Source organism: Rosa chinensis, chromosome 3, assembly GCF_002994745.2.
Source record: "Rosa chinensis cultivar Old Blush chromosome 3, RchiOBHm-V2, whole genome shotgun sequence".
Lineage (NCBI taxonomy): Eukaryota > Viridiplantae > Streptophyta > Magnoliopsida > Rosales > Rosaceae > Rosa > Rosa chinensis.
In genome coordinates, this window is record NC_037090.1 from 19110005 (window position 1) to 19126351 (window position 16347).

General features: G+C 37.1%; 3 protein-coding genes across 3 annotated transcripts; 1 reads left to right on the top strand and 2 right to left on the bottom strand.

Moving 5' to 3' along the window:
- The first annotated feature begins 890 nt into the window (after nt 1-890).
- Nucleotides 891-2289, top strand: LOC112194241. The gene is made up of 3 exons (XM_024334487.1): nt 891-1418; nt 1514-2005; nt 2095-2289. The coding sequence occupies exons 1-3, from the start codon at nt 891-893 to the stop codon at nt 2287-2289; spliced, it is 1215 nt and encodes a 404-aa protein (XP_024190255.1).
- Nucleotides 2290-4358: 2069 nt separating this feature from the next.
- On the bottom strand, nt 4359-5025 carry LOC112194242 (BTB/POZ domain-containing protein FBL11-like). Its single transcript, XM_024334488.2, has 4 exons — nt 4934-5025; nt 4765-4809; nt 4611-4679; nt 4359-4517 (listed from the first exon to the last, which is right to left on the bottom strand). The coding sequence occupies exons 1-4, from the start codon at nt 5000-5002 to the stop codon at nt 4359-4361; spliced, it is 342 nt and encodes a 113-aa protein (XP_024190256.1). The 5' UTR covers nt 5003-5025.
- Nucleotides 5026-13420: 8395 nt separating this feature from the next.
- LOC112193373 (protein POLYCHOME) lies at nt 13421-16087 on the bottom strand. The gene is made up of 3 exons (XM_024333496.2): nt 15973-16087; nt 15407-15770; nt 13421-14295 (listed from the first exon to the last, which is right to left on the bottom strand). The coding sequence occupies exons 2-3, from the start codon at nt 15758-15760 to the stop codon at nt 13936-13938; spliced, it is 714 nt and encodes a 237-aa protein (XP_024189264.1). The 5' UTR covers nt 15761-15770; nt 15973-16087; the 3' UTR covers nt 13421-13935.
- Nucleotides 16088-16347: the final 260 nt, after the last annotated feature.

Genomic DNA, 16347 nt, shown 5'->3' on the forward strand with positions numbered 1-16347 from the left:
CATTTGCTTACATATCAAAAGAGAAAGAAGACAACTATACATGGGCCTTAACTAGATTAAAGACTCTTTTAGATGACAAATGTGCTCCAAGTGTGATGATTACAGATCGAGAATTGGCACTGATGAATTCTATAAGTAATGTATTCCCGAATACACGACATGTATTCACGACATGTATTATGTCGTTGGCACATCAACAAGCAAGTGTTAACTCATTGCAAGAAATTATTCTCAACAAAAGAAGGATGGGATACATTTAATAATGATTGGCAGTCCGTGGTGAATTCAAATTCTGAAGATGAGTATTCGAACAATTTAAAATTACTTGAATCAAAATTTAGCACATTTCCTGGGGCCATCGATTATTTGAAAACTACTTGGTTGAACAGCTATAAAGACAGATTTGTGGCTGCATGGATAGATACTTGTATGCATCTTGGTACCACTACATCAAACAGGTAATTTTAACTATTTTGTCTTTATTTTTTGTCGTATTTCATTTATTCTTCTATGTGAAGACACTCTAAGTTATCTCTTTATGTTTTTTTTTCTTTCAATTTTTATTATTAGGGTGGAAAGTGCACATTCAAAACTTAAGAGACAACTTGGTTCTAGCCAACTTGACTTCAGCACATCATGGGATTATATTCACTCTTTGATGGAGTTGCATCACACTGAAATTAAGGCATCCTTTGAAAAAAGCCGATGTTTCGTCCAACATCAATTTAAGCATGCATACTTAAAAGAATTGATCGGTAATGTATCTATTACTGCTCTAAACAAAATTGTACGTGAATCAAATAGGTAATTTCCTTTGCTTTTATTTTTACGTTTTCTCTCTCTTTTTATTTTTAATTTTTCCTCCATATAACATACACACTAATTCAACCATGGTATATAGGGTTGATGCAGTTGGAGTTAATGTTGTATCATGTGGTTGTGCCATTCGCCGCACGCACCAATTACCATGTGCACATGAGATTGCCGAATATCGAAATTCCCATCAGCCTATCCCAATTGATGCTATCCATTCTCATTGGAGACGGTTAAGTGTAGGTAATTTTGTAGAGGAAATTGATCCCCAAGAAAAAGTTATGGTAAGACCACGTTTGACACAATTACAAAAATGGCTAGAAGAACAAGATGATGAAACCAAGAGACAAGTTTTGCTGAAGATTGATGAGCTTATAAATCCAAGTTGCACAATGCTTCAAGAACCAAATGAGAAGATTAAAACCAAAGAGCGTCCTTCTAAGATTGACAGTAGCACTCGTCGTCTACCATCTGCTTTTGAGATTGCCGAGGCTTTTTCCGTACATGGTAGTCAGTCACAAGTACCACTTGAAAAGGTTGTTCATGCATCTCCTAGTACTGTGTTGCCTTCTACGAAATCAAATAAGCATCCAGAGAAAAATCAGGTGTGTCTTTCAATTGTGATATATAATAACAATTTCAATTACAACGCCTAAATAAAAAAATTAAAAAAAGCTAACATGTAATTTTTTTTGTACAGCCTATCTGCGTGACTCAAAGCACTTCACCATTTGAGCTAACACAAAAATATACTGTGCAATTTGTTTTCGGTATGAGGCCTTACATTCTAGGTTCATTTGATGTTGAGTCTGATGGTAATTGTGGTTATAGAGTTGTAGCATCAGCTATGGGATTTGGTAGGCGTTTTTGGCGAAGAGTTCGAATAGACCTAATGAATGAGCTAAAAAGTATGCCCCACTTGTACATGAAACTATATGGTAGCGAAAGTAGTGTAGAGAATATTATACAGAGACTAAACCATTCTGGATCTACTGCACCACGTAGAAAATGGATGTGTATAACAGAGATGGGGCATTTGATCGCTACTTGCTATGGAGTTGTTGTGATAAACTTATCTGATCAACAGTGCCTTACCTTTCTTCCTTTGACTGAACACATTACTGGACGATTTCAGAACCAAGAACTGCCTGAAATTGGAATTGGTTTTGTTAACGGAGACCACTTTGTGCAGGTAAGTACTATGGCTACATCTTCATGCATTGGTAATTTATAAAAATCTTAACTAATTGGATGCATTTTTATTTTTTATTTTCTTAACAGGTGTCTTTGCAAGCGGGATGCCCATTACCACCAATCCCACCAAATTGGTACCCCCATGCTGATGATAAAGCAAGATCATTATACAATAGATACAAGGATCGTCTGCATCAATATACCCAAATACCCCATCCAGAAAGAGTTACTGCTATTTCCGAAATTATAACTCTTGAGACTGATGAGACTATGTTTGAATGATTTTTTTTTATATATAGAATTACTGAATCCTTTCTTTACATTTAGAATAATTTTTTTGTTGATTTGCTATATGTATTACACAACAATTGATTGTGAGAATGATTCATGTTTTGAATTAATTTTTTTATTTCACTTGTAATATTGTACATGGGTATAGGAAGAATTACAAGTTTATTGTCAAATCTTAAGAGCAACCATTTTACTTTGAAACTATTCAGTTGGGGTGCTACTTAATTGTCAGATTATGTTGTAAATAATTTTGTTTCAATTAAATGAAAGAGTTCTGACCGTTTGATTCATGAACGAAAATTCTAGAAATTTTGTTTGGGTAACTTTTTGTGTTTGCATGCAAAGAAGAAAAAAAAAAACAAATGGAGGTGTAGTGAGTGAATTAGAGGTATAATGAGTAATTTATTCTTTTGTATGTGAATAATATAGCTAAGGTTATCTTAGGAATTCAAAAGGAGGTCTAGTGAGCAAACAATGGGTATTTAAAAGCAAGAAGGAGGTGTAGAGAGTAGAGAGGTCAGATGAGCAAATTTAAAGAATAATTTACAGAATTTCATATAATTAAATCTGTATTTAATCCGTTAAATTAATAAATCAAGTATAAATTGTATCAGTATTAATTAAGCCAATAAGGCTTATGGTTAAATTTTCAAAAACCCACAATTTACCCTTCTTTGATAATAGTTTAAAAATTTATAATTTAACACATGAAGGATAAAATAGCAAATTGAATTGAAGAAATTACAAAAAAAAAATATCTTAGACGTTTTGTTGTTTTGTTAACTGCAATAGCAGTTTTTTTTTTTTTTTTTGGAGTTTTGCAGTTTAAATAAAAAAATTACTTATTAAATAAAAAGTTAACTTTTTTTTTTTGAAGAAAGAAAAAGTTATTCATAATTTCATAAAAAATAAACATTTTTTTAGAAAAATTACTAAAACAAACTCTTTTTTTATAAATAAAATATTATAGACACAAATAAAGTATAAAATGTCAATTGATACACGCGTGAGCGTGTGTTAAGAGGCTAGTTGCTAATTATGTGGATTTTAATTTGATTTGAAAAGAAAATGAGTAATATCAATCGTACAATTTTATTGGTAAATGAATGACGTCAATTTTATTCAAATTGAGTTGATAAAGAACATACGACAGCAAAATATGAGGGACAATTAGAAAACCGCGCAAAGGAAAGCGAAAGGCCTAACTTTTTTAAAATGATATAATTTTGGGCCATATAGTCGAATTGAGGCACATAATGCTTTTTTGGAAACAGATCAAGGAGACGAATAAGACTTACTCACTACACCCTGATGTTTGGGCAATTCTGGTAAAAAAGAACCGCTTAGGCAGGCAATTTTGTGTTTTAAGTTTTTGGGGATACAACAATATTAAGGTATGATTTACCCATGACATAGTGCAACGATCTAAGGTCAAGCTTTCGAGTAATAAACAAACAGAGAAGAGATTTGCCATCAGACATTGATCAAGAAAAACATCACGTAGACAGAGAAGTTAGCTGATTGAACGCGTCAAAATCAGTAGTAGGAGGTCTAAGAATACATTCCTCCAGTGACAATTGTTTTAGATTAAAAGTCAAGCCAACATGTAAACTCTGAGGGAAAACATATTGTTCATCTGGTATCATACAAAAACCAAGTTGAAGATGAAGCTCTTCAACTCCTTTTGTAATTGCAAAATGAATCCACTAGAAAAGAATGCAGTTATTTTGTGAGACCTTAAACGTGTGCTCAACACATTAGTAAATCATTTCAAATTCTTCTCCGCTTGTGTAAGTAATTGGCGGTGGTGATCAAATTTCATGATGTATTTAGAAACAGCAAGGACCGAAGTTACAAATCCAAAGATTTAACACAAAATTCAATTCTCACTTCCTGGCAATTATGTTCACCAATTTTCATCACATACACTCAAACATAACCTTTTGTGTATAATTGTCTTTAATCAACCTAAACAAAGTAAATTGTACAGCATAAATGCATAATAAGGCAGTTGGTTCACCACTTCAACATCCCTCGAACTTAGAGCATTAGTCTTTCCTTCACCACTGTTCTAATGATAGTTTTGCTGTTCCACACCAGCACAAGGTTTCTTTGTGCACAGGCCTCCTACGAGCCTCGACAAACTGAACCTCCAGACCATACCTCTGAGACTTACATCTAGCGATCTTCACAGTACTTAGAAAATATATGTCAGCATACTGTGAAAAATAAAATAGATTAGACCACGTAATCCAGGGGAGAAAGAGGGTGGAAGGGAGTAATATACTAATAGACAGATTTTCCAAACTTACATCAGGAATATCAAATTCACCTTCACTTGCATCACACAAATCTAATGATACCTTCCTAAGCAGTGGCAACTGAAACCAACATGAAAGGCAAAAAGTTGATGTTAAACTTGGTTCCTTTAACTGATATTAAGAAGCGGTACTACGTTATTATCACCTTTGAAGCAGCATCGGAAATAAAGCTTCTCTTTATCCCAGGACCCTGTACAATGTAGTAAATCCAGCACCACAGGAACAAGCAATCATTATATTGTCGGGGTATATACCTCTTTCAAATTGCAGTAAACATCAATCTAGGATGAAACGAAACAGTCATAGATTCTCACATTATGACGCAGCAAGGGATCTTCAAGAGCTTTACAGTCAAGAAGAAAAGAAACCCCTTTAGTTGTCATTTCTCCACATTCCTAAACAACAAAATTGATCACTTCTGTGAACATGCATAAGCATAAACGAAGGACACCATCTTATATCATACTAAAGCTTCCATCGTATAAATCGGTAAAGATGATCCTCAAGGTGATCCGACCGTTGGATCATCGTATAAATCGGTAAAGATGATCCTCTAGGTGATCTGTGAGGGTCCGACCGTTGGATTGTCGTATAATTGTGATTTGTGAATTATTTTTTGTCAAAAAAGGAAAGGAAAAAAAATCTAAAAAGATAGAAAATAAAAAATTTCAAAATAGAAAACCAAAAAAGTTTAATGGCAAATGAGGGGTTATATACATAAGTCTGAATTGGTTTTAGTTGCTTTGATAAAAAAAAAAAAAATGTTTACAGGTCTTAACGGGTTCCAACAGAAAATCCGCAAACCCGCAAGCTAACAGGTTCTTACCGGGTCGGCCCGTTAATTCTTTACATTCCTCTTATTTGATGTACGTGGCTAAAGCTTTGCTTAATTTTTTGTTTTTTCTTCAATAATGGGTGTTTTATTTGAAAGGTTGCTCAAGGATCCAACTCAGAGGATTTTCCATTAATCAGAAACACAAACTCGGAAGATGAAGAGAGTGATTCTTTCGAAAATGAGGTATGCAAATATAAAGAATTGTTTAAGGATATCTCTATTTGTGTTTGGCCCAAACTCTAGGTTACTTGACCTAGTGGTAATAGGGTTAAATTAGAAGGATCTAGATTCCTATTCAATGTACGATTACTTTCCTTGTACGATTGAGATTCTATGTATTGTAATCCTCTATATAAAGAGGCCCCTATTATCAATGAGAATACACAGCAAATTCCTCTCAAATTCAGTTTCTCTAAAACACGTTATCAGCACGAAGCCCTAACCCTGAAAACCCTAATTTTGTAACCTCCAAAATCCTGCAACCACCACCCCACATATCGAAGCCCTACTCCCAAGGAGCCTAGAACCGGCGGCGGAACCACCGGAACCGGCCGGAAAACCCCTGAACTGGCCGTCGGAAAAATCGAACCGGCCCCTGCCCTGTGCCTGCCCCTGCGAGACCTGCCGAGACCTACCGACAGCCCCTGCAAGCCTCCTGCCGAGAGCTGCCGAGACACCTGCCGAACCCTGCGCACCCATGTGCCTGCCCCTGTCGACATCTGCCGAAAGCTCCGCATAGCCCCCGCTGACACCTGCCGAGCACCTGCCGAGACCTGCGCACCCTTGTGCCTGCATCTGCCGACAGCTGCCTAGCCCCTGCCAAGCATCTGCCTGCCAGCCCTGCACAGCCTCCGCACACCTCCTGCACAGCCCCTGCAGCAACCCTGCCTAGCTCCGGCCACCAGTTTCCAGCCACTTTTCCGGCCATCTTCAACGACTTTTCCGGTCAAGATTTCCGGCTATTTTTCAAGGTAAACTTTTCTAAAAGTTCCCGTTTTTGAAGTTTTTTTTTAATTTCTTCTTCTTTTCTCGGGGACTTCCAACATCCCTTCTTCTACCCCCCTTTCTTCTTCATAGGGAAGACCAATAGCCGAACTGTGGGGGTTCGTGCTCACTCCAAGCTTGGAGCTTGTAGAGTCCTCCAAACTTAGAGTTTGTTGAGAAGAAAACGATCGACCACATACATCGTCATTTCGATCTAATCCAAAACCCCTCTTGGAATCGGATTCTCTTGGAAGCGACTACGCTCAGAAAAATCCCTAATTTCTTGAAAGCGACTACTCTCAGAAATTATATAGTTTTTCGTGGTAGCCTTCTTCGCTCCGAAACTAACCCTATTTTCTTGTTGTTTTTCAGGATGAATAACCTGAACAAGTTGAGCTTCGCTCCACTAGAGACAACAGGCGCAGGATACCACAAGTGGGTCCGTGATGTGCGCCAGCATCTTAAGGCTGATGGGATCCTAAGTACGATCCAAGAGCCAAGTCAGGACGTATGTACTCCTCAACAAGCTGCTGCTTTTGAAGCAAATAGAGCTACGAGAGAGGCGAATGAAGCTAAAGCCATCATTCTCATGACAAGGCACATGAATGACGCGCTCCAAAATGAGTACCTCAATGAGGAAGACCCAAGAAAACTATGGGTGGAACTCGAGCAGCGTTTTGGCAACGTCCGTGATTCCCTGCTTCCAGACTTAGAAGTGAGATGGCATAGCCTCCGCTTCTGTGATTTCAAGTCTGTACTTGACTACAATTCAGAAGCACTTCGTATCAAGTCTATGATGGAATTCTGTGGGCAGAACATCACTGATACGATGTTGATCGAGAAGACTCTCTCCACCTTCCCCGTCTCTGCATTGATGATAGCCAAAAACTATCGAATTGATGTCAATGCTAGACGCATCACAAGATTTCATGAGCTAATTGGCGCCATGAACGTAGCTGAAAAGCACAATAACATACTTGTGAAGAACTATAACTCTAGACCCGTGGGAACCAAGTCAATTCCGGAGTCTAATTATAGTCGCGTCCCCAAGGGAGGACGCAAGGAGCGAAACCCTAAGAGTAGGGATAATTCTGGACGTTCTGGTCCATATTCTCGCCCTAAAGAGGAAGGAAATCGCCAAGATAGGCGTACACGGAACCGTGGAGGTAAACATGTAAAGAGAGAGAGAGGCCAAGCCTCCGGTTATGGTGGTAACGCCACCAAAGGCAATAACCGTCTACAAAACACCCCCAGAGCGCCTCGATCAAGGGAATCTGACCATAATGATGCTTGTCTCAGATGTGGATTAAGTGGACATTGGGCAAAGAAGTGTACTGCATCCCAGAATGTTGCAAACGCATACAAGATGTATCGTGAAGCAAGGGAGGCACATTACATGGAACAAGATGGTCAAGATGGAGATCTCGATCTAAGGGTGGAAGACTACAAGGATCAAGACCCAGAAACTGGCGATTTTGATTAAGTCTTTCTATTTCCAAGAGATGTAGGCAATTGCCATATTATTTTTGTAGTAGATGCCAATGCTATTAGTCTTTCTTCAAACCTCGGAAGGCAGGCCTAGAAAAGGGTTTTGGGCCTGAGTTTAATTTTTTCTTTCTAATTTCTACAGATTTAATTTCAGTCTTTTCATTTTTTTTTTTATTATTTTAAATTGGGTCCGGCCCGAAAACGACTAAAGCAGGCTTTGGGCCTGCGTTTAATTTCCTCTTTCTAATTTCTACAAAATTAATATCAGTCTTTTTGGGTTTTTTTTTTTAATAAATTTGGCCCGGCTTGAAAACGATTTCGGGCCTCATTTTACCGCCCCAAACAGTAGGGTTTCTCATTCCCCTCCCCCTATAAATAGCTCCTTTAGGCATTTTGGCTGAGGCAGCCTACTTACCTTCTATTAATCTATTTGTACTTCACAATTTTATGCATAGAAAAAAAACAATAACAAGTATTCTTATACTTTGGAATGAAGTTTTATGTTTCCCTGCCGATGGCTACAGTCTCTATACTTTGTAGGTTCATATACTTCCAAGATTCCTCTTATTTCTCATTACACCTCTGTATCTGCTAAATTTCAAGTCTTGCAGCAACATGTGGACTCCTTTGCTAGTATAGACTAGGTCACAAAATGATGGAACATGTTCTGTTTATTTGCTATGACTCATTATTTTGGTTATATAGACTAGGTCAAAATGATGGCAGGTGTTCTGTTTATATGCTATGACTCATTATTTTGGTTATATATACTAGGTCACAAAATGATGGAACATGTTATGTTTATATGTGCATTAAAATGATTTGCATCATCAATGCCGTTTCTTTCGACTTCTGTTAGTTTAACCAAGTTTACATTTTTCTTAGGTCTTGCCACAGAGATGTTGTCCTTGCACTTCGGAACCTCTGTTGTGTCAACAACAGAGACTCTTGGTGCATTTCTAGGAAGCTACAGCTCCTCATTTCTATTTGGTGGGGTTGATTTTTCTGCACTCATTTGCTTGCTTTCGGAGGAGAGAGCAAAGTTGGAACGCCGAAGCCATGCAACTACACTGCTCTTGGTCTTGAGGCAAAAACAGCCCTTGGAGTTCTCACTGCACTATTCCTTCTGGGGATGAGTGTAAGTTATTCAACTGTGCATTTTTGTGTTTCTGCCCAAAGTTTTTTTGTTTTGTTTCTGATATGTGTGAAATTTGATTTTTAGGTTAAAGATGCTGAGAGTGTTGTGATGCAGGCCCTATTTCGTGTGATTGTCGTATCCAATGACTCCACACTGAATGGGTCTATCTTCATTATCGGTTTAGACTCGCTTGTTCCTAGTTTGAACTGTGTTTTTAGACATGGTCGTGGTGACAACTCCAAAGGTGAATGATCAACCATTATTTCTGTTTTTTATCGTTTGATTTGCCCAATTGAAAAGTTCATCTATTTGGAATCATTTTCAATTGAATTCAATTTTTGTCCAAAACCTTTACTACTGATTTAAGTTCACAAAACTATTAGGTGAATCATAAACTTAAATCTAGCATCAATTATACATAAACCCTAAAAGTTTCGAACCAATTAGAATTAACATATAAAAGATATCAATCAAGTAAATTCAATCGAACAATCTCACAAAAGCAACTTAGAATCACAAGTATAGGAATCGAAAACTTTATTTAATCATGGAAATTGGGCTTTAAATTTGCCCTAAACGTTATATGTTAACTAGAACAAAATCATACGAATTCAAACAAGGAAAACCGAAAAAGGTTACAAGGAAAAATGTTAAATTACACCGTGAATGGAGATGATGATGAAGAACTTGAATGATGAACTATTGAATCTTGAAAGCAAGCTTCAAAACTCACGGCTTCAAGGTGGATTATGGAGGGATGCTCACGGCTTCTTCTTCCTTGCTCATCCCTTGCTTGAAATCGTAAACTTGAACTAGAGAATGGAGAGAGAGCTTTTACGTTATGAAGTAATTTTCTGAATTAAAGGTTGCTTTTTAAAACGTCAAGAATGAGGGAGTATATATAGGGAACGGCAGAGTGCTCTCCAAGCTTCATGATTCTTCTATTATTTTCTAAGGAATTATCAGAAAATGTCACATAACTCCAACCAATCGCAAATTGTCATGTAAGCCCTATTGTGTTGTCCAACCAATCAAAAGTCTTCAAAATAAAGTCCATATATATTATTGCCGAAATATATAGGATTTATTTCTGATTTTCTTCACCAATTTCGGCCATAATATCCTTAGAGAAAGTAGGGAACGAATCTAGACTTGTTTTGAACCTTTTCTTGTTGCACACACTTCTTGTTTCCTTAAAAGTCTCCCTTGAATATCTCCAAACGTAATCTTTTATTCTCTTCTTGATTTTCACGTTGCCTCCTTCTTTTCCTCTTGGCATTTCACGGCAAACACATATAATTCTTCTCTTATGGGTCACAAACCCTAAATCCAATGGGCACTGAAAATCAAATAAGAAAAAAATATAATTTTCTTTTTTAAATGGAAAATTTCTTTTAAAGAAATACTAACGGAAGTGTAGAACTATATAACAAAATATTTTAGAATTTCTTTTTAAAGAAACATTAGCAAAAAAAAGTGAAAAATTGGCAAAACAATGAAAGAAAATATTGTAACCAAAGAAGGAAGGTGAAGAAAATGGGAAGAAGAAAAAAAAAACAGACAATGAAGGTAGTGTAACTTAACCAAAGAAGAAAGGATGGTGAAGTGTGTGGTTTGTAGTTTTGTACCAAAGAATAAAGAAAGAAGAAAATGGGGAAAAAGGATAAAAGAACTAAGTTCGCTTCTAAAAAGATTCGAACCATAAATAGGGAGGAAAAAGACTCAGCTGGTCTGCCAACTGAATCAAAGTCGCTATCAATGCATGCCGTTTTTTATATAACAGTAGAATAATTTGGGGTGGGCTATAGCCCTGACTTTTTTATTTTTATATGTTGCACCATAACATTTTCAGTTCTTACTGATTTACCCCTTACTATCAATTTCTCATTAATTTTTTCGTAATTTCATCCAAATTTATAATAAAACTCAATTAACATGCCTATCACATATGATGAAATTATTTTCATAATTTACACCATAACACGGTAATTTTTGTACTTTTACATCATTGATAAAATATTTAGAAATATGTCTAGGTAACTTATTAGGAATAAAATAAATGCATTGATGTATGTAGCATCTGAGTTGAATTTGACTACAAATTTGGACGAAATTGCAGAAAACTTGACCTCAAATTGACTAGAGGGTAAATTGGCAGAGATTGAAAAAGGGAGGGTGCAAGTGATCAAAATTGAAAAGTCAAGGGGTAAAAATTGACAGAAATGGAAAAAGTTTGGAGTTAATTTGACTATTTTTGTCTAATTCAATACATGTGGCTGATATCTACTTAATTTCTCAGTCTCTTAAATGAGTATGACTGGATACTGGGATCCACATTAGTGGGTATCTGATGCGCTGTATGGGGGATCCCTCACAATACCCCTTTGTTGGACACCTTTTTTTTTTTTTTTTTGAGACAAAACCCAGAACCACATTAACTTAATATCAATAACAAAGCAAAACTTCAATGGGAGTCCGACATCTCTTCTTAAAGAAACCGAATATAGAGCTTTAGTAAAATATATGCAAAAAGCTACATATTAGTTTAGGAATCTCATAATCAACTATGTGACACAAACAGTTGTACCCAGATAAGAACGGTAAGCTCAGAGCCTTCTTCCTCTTTTGCCACCCTTTCTACGAGTGCTATGGTAATTTCCCAATGAGGGTATTTACGACATATATTTCATTGTGTAGTGGGTAGTTGTTAAGGATAACAGCTTCTACGTTTTATTTTTATTTTTACTTATTTTATTTTTTGACAGTTTTATCCTTAAAAAATACTAAATTTGAAAAATTAGTAGTGTGTTTGGAGGGACATTATAGGAAAACTAAATTTTGCTAAAACCCTTTAACACCAAACTATGGCCTCGATTTATAGATGTATTTTTAACAAACTCAAGCTTGAGTTACACTCGGCTTGGCTTGATTTTAAATTTTGATGTTGAAAGAAATTAGAAAATTTCAATAATAGTTATAGAAAAACTGCGAGAGTAATTATTAATGCATAAAAAGAAAATACATTTTTATTTAGTATAGTATTTAATTTTTTTGGTATTCTTTTAAATATTTAATTAATTGGGTCATAAAGATATATGAGTTGTTCACAAGGTTTATGACTGGACTTGTATTGTGATACAATATCATACCAATTTACAGGACCAAGACTTTAATATTTCAATTTAGATTTTTATTTGGATTTATTTGATATATATGGTTAAATCTAGCTTTTGTTTTAGGCATGTTATTATTCAATAAAATTCAGAAATCAAAAGACTTCTCTCACATAGTGTTTAGGGTTAGATATTGGTCTACTTTTATCTATTAACTTTCACTACATTATGAGTGAAGATAAAAACGCGATCTTTGAATCCAAAGAAGCTGATTGATGTTGGGTTTTCTAGACTTGGTGCAAGAATGACAATGAGTCGAACTTGTTACCAAAATCAACGGTCACCTCAGGGTTCAGAAAAATGAAGCTCCATGATGTTCCTGCAGTCACACGACTACTTAGGGATTACTTGAGCCAGTTTATTGTAGCCCCTGATCTTGGTGAGAATGATGTGGAACATTGGCTTCCTCCAAGAAAAACACGACAAAAGAAAGTCATTACCTAAACAATTACATACTTGCGTATTAGCCATAAGTCATAACACATGCAGAGAACTGAAACCAAGATCTCGGAAGTCTGAAAAGAAGAAACTGAAATTACACACAGGGGATAATCTTTCTTATCTGAGGATAAAATGACTCACAGCTAAAATATGAAGCTCAAAAAAGTTTAGAGCATCTTCATGAGAGATCAAATTTGTATTCGACAAATCTTATCATCAAACTTCCAAATGATGTGTTAAACTATAATTGTACTGTTTTGTTTATGACACACTATTGGAGTTATACACGCTTTCAAATATGTCCATTTCTTCTCCACCAAAGCGATTGAAGGCTAGAATGAAGGTGCTCTTATTGCTTCTCATCCAATTGCTATTGAAGGTTGGGCAACATTTGCTTTTCGTTCTTAATCTTTCAAATTATTTGGAAGAGAAAGATTGGGTTTCCTAATAATCCAGCCACACTTCTTAGGGGTCCTAGATCAAAAAGGTTAACTGACCATTGACTTTTGGGGATTCCAAATGCAGCCAAGGATTTTCATCAAGTACACCCAACCTTTAAAATTTAAAAATACTGGGTTTCAGGCAGCAGATGGAAGCTATCTGCCTCATGTTGCCAAGGCCTACCCTGCATAGCTCAGGATACTATCAGCGTTCTGCTAGTGAAATATAAAACATTGGACAAGAACAGCATAAACGGAGATGATCCAAACAATGAAAGCACACCACATATTCTACAAGCTGATTACTTCGGAAGTCCTTGCTTCCACAACTATCACCGTTAGAAAAGGATCCAAACAAATGCTACAAAAGTGGAGTCCTTGCCATACAGCCTTTATATACATTTCCCCAGAATTATCAACACAATACAGACTAAATTGTCCACCTAAAGTAGAGGTCATATGGCCTGATGCATAAAAGAATGATGTAACGAAACTCAACCATAGTTACTACCCTAAACTAACTCCAAAAAAAAAAAAGAACTTCAGCAGTGATGATATTGCCTACTGATGACCCTAATTCTAAAGACACCTTAGTGAGATGTGAAGTGCAGTCAGCAAAAGGTAAGTTGGCTTGAACCAAGATGGTATCACCAGAAGGTGATAATTTCACTACCATTATCACCAGAGGGTGATGGCTTCACTGCACATTATCACCAGAAGGTGATTATGGTCATCAGTACATAGGGTAGAAAATGATTCACCAGAAGGTGATAACTTTTACTGTAGACGGTCTTCTTTGTCCAAACTACTTTTCTCCTCAACGCATTGACATCAAAGTTCGAACCTTTCTTTCCCTCTCTGCCTTCTTAGCACTCGGGGTCCTCTTCAGCCTCTGAAGTTCTTCCAAGACCACCTTCTCAACTTTGTCAATTGAGTTCAGCAGCTTCTTCTGTGGTGTAACGAACTCTCCCTCATCAGGCTGATTAGCCACCTCTAGCAGAATTTTGTGCACTTTAAGAACAGAAGGAGGCGGGCAAGGTCTCTTCTTAATGGTTGAAGGAGTAGCAGCAAGAACTTGATGCTCAGGAGGAGCATCCTGAACTTGTAGAGATGAAACTTGACCCTCTGCAGTTTCACCATTCTCCTCACCCAAGCGAGCTCTTCTCCTCTCAATGGCCTAAATAGAAAGTAGTGTAAGGCACTGATTAAACATATGGTATGGATCCATAGTGGCTGATAACAAATCATATTATGTGAATAAATAAGAGGCGCTAGTTTCATAACAGACAACACAGAAGCAAAACGTATGTTACATAAGCACAGTGCAGTTATAAACCAAATAAATAGTGTTGAAACAAAAAACTTCACCAAGTTTTTCATGTCCTGTTGGAAATATTTATATAAGGAAAGAAAATGCCAGACAAATGAATGGCATTAAAGAGAGGCATGTACAAAAATAAAGTGAACTCTACTCAAAAAATAGAATTACTAACTTGTTTTACAACTAAACAACAGGACTAGAGGCAAGTTTGATAATGAAGGTATGTGATTATGAACCATATAAATGACACTAGTTTCATAACTTGACAAGACTCCAAAGAGAGGAACGCTGTTAATTGAATATCTAACCCAAGAAAGCTGTGACGCATATATACAAATCAACCACTAAATCAATACAATAAAACTCTTTGATCAATAACCCATTCAAACAAAGAAAAACCAAGGGGTAACAACTGAATCACTGATGATATAGAACACTTTTACTTACGAATAAAGCCAATAATACACCCAAGACCATGAGATGAATCCAATGAGACTCTTTGTTCAACAAACCAATTAAACCCAACTGAGACATGGTAATCCAGTGGACTCTTTGTTCAACAAACCAAGAAAACAGCATTGAAAATGTGATATGAATCACTACAAGTATAGATAGGACACTTGGAATTTCCATTAAACCCCTTGATAAAACTGAGACACAATTTATCAATAAACTGCAAAATGAATCCAATGAAATTCTCCATGAAACAGACCAACCAGAGTGCAAATATATAGGTACTGTGCAAACAGATACCCAATAACTCAATCAGCCAGGAAATCAAATTTCTTCTGCAATTTACGGATCGAACAACACAAAAACCAAAGAGTAATACATGACTCACTGAAAATAGAACTGCAAGCCTAATAATCAGAGATCCATTTATCAATTAGCAAGAAGGTGCCAGACCAAAATTTGGGCTTAGGGTTGATGGTGATCAAACACAGAAGTCGGAGAAAGTGATCCTTACCCTGGAAATCGCAGTTATATCACGGAGAGGGGTTCTTGGATACCAAGAAGGCAACACACTGTTTGATCCCCGTCCCCTTCTCCGGCTAGAACTTCCGGCCAGCAGCACATTCTCTTGACCAATCGCGGCTCTCGGTGTCCTCATTCTGCTCCGCGCGAGCCCATCACCTCCTGCGGCCCATAACCCTAGCCGTCTCTGATGCACCGGTGTCGCTAACGCCCTCCGCCTCGCCGGCGATTCCAACGACTCCACGCGCTGATCGTTTAGAACAGCAAGCGAGCCAGATCGCCTTTGAGAAAAGGCCTCCGCAATGTCAAACGGCCTCTCAAGCCTGAATCTAGACTCCACCGGCATCTTGATTCAACTGGAAAGTTCAAAAACCAGGTCAGATCAATCAACTAATTTCATCACTCAATTTTTCAAGAAACAAAAACACCGCCGGAGATGACATTTTCACCGGAAAATGACCAGTCACCGGCGACTCAGATTCGGGGCTTTCAGTCTATAAATCGATCTGAGAGTGAAGAAAAAGGAACAAAGATTGAAGAAGAAGAGGAGTTGGTTACCTGAACAGCGCTAGGGTTTCTGAGGCTCTCTTTCTCTGTGTGGGTTTCTTTAAGCTCTTTGACACTTCGTGGCTTGGGATTTGAGGTCCGAAGGCAAATTTTTCAAAAAGCCAAACGAGCGGTATTATAGACCCCTAATCCCAAAACCCAAATTTTTGGCACGTGCGAGGTTCTGTGCATTCAAATTTCGTTCCGAGCGGGATTGAAATCTCCAGCGTACATCTGTCGTGGTTCATTGAAAATGGACGTTTTTAGATTAACTTGAGTGTTCATCACGGTTAGGTTAGTTAACTAAGGCGTAATGGAATCGCCTGCACATGTTAATCTTACTGCGTTTGTATGGCTGCACTCTCACAGCCGAGTCCTGTTGCGACA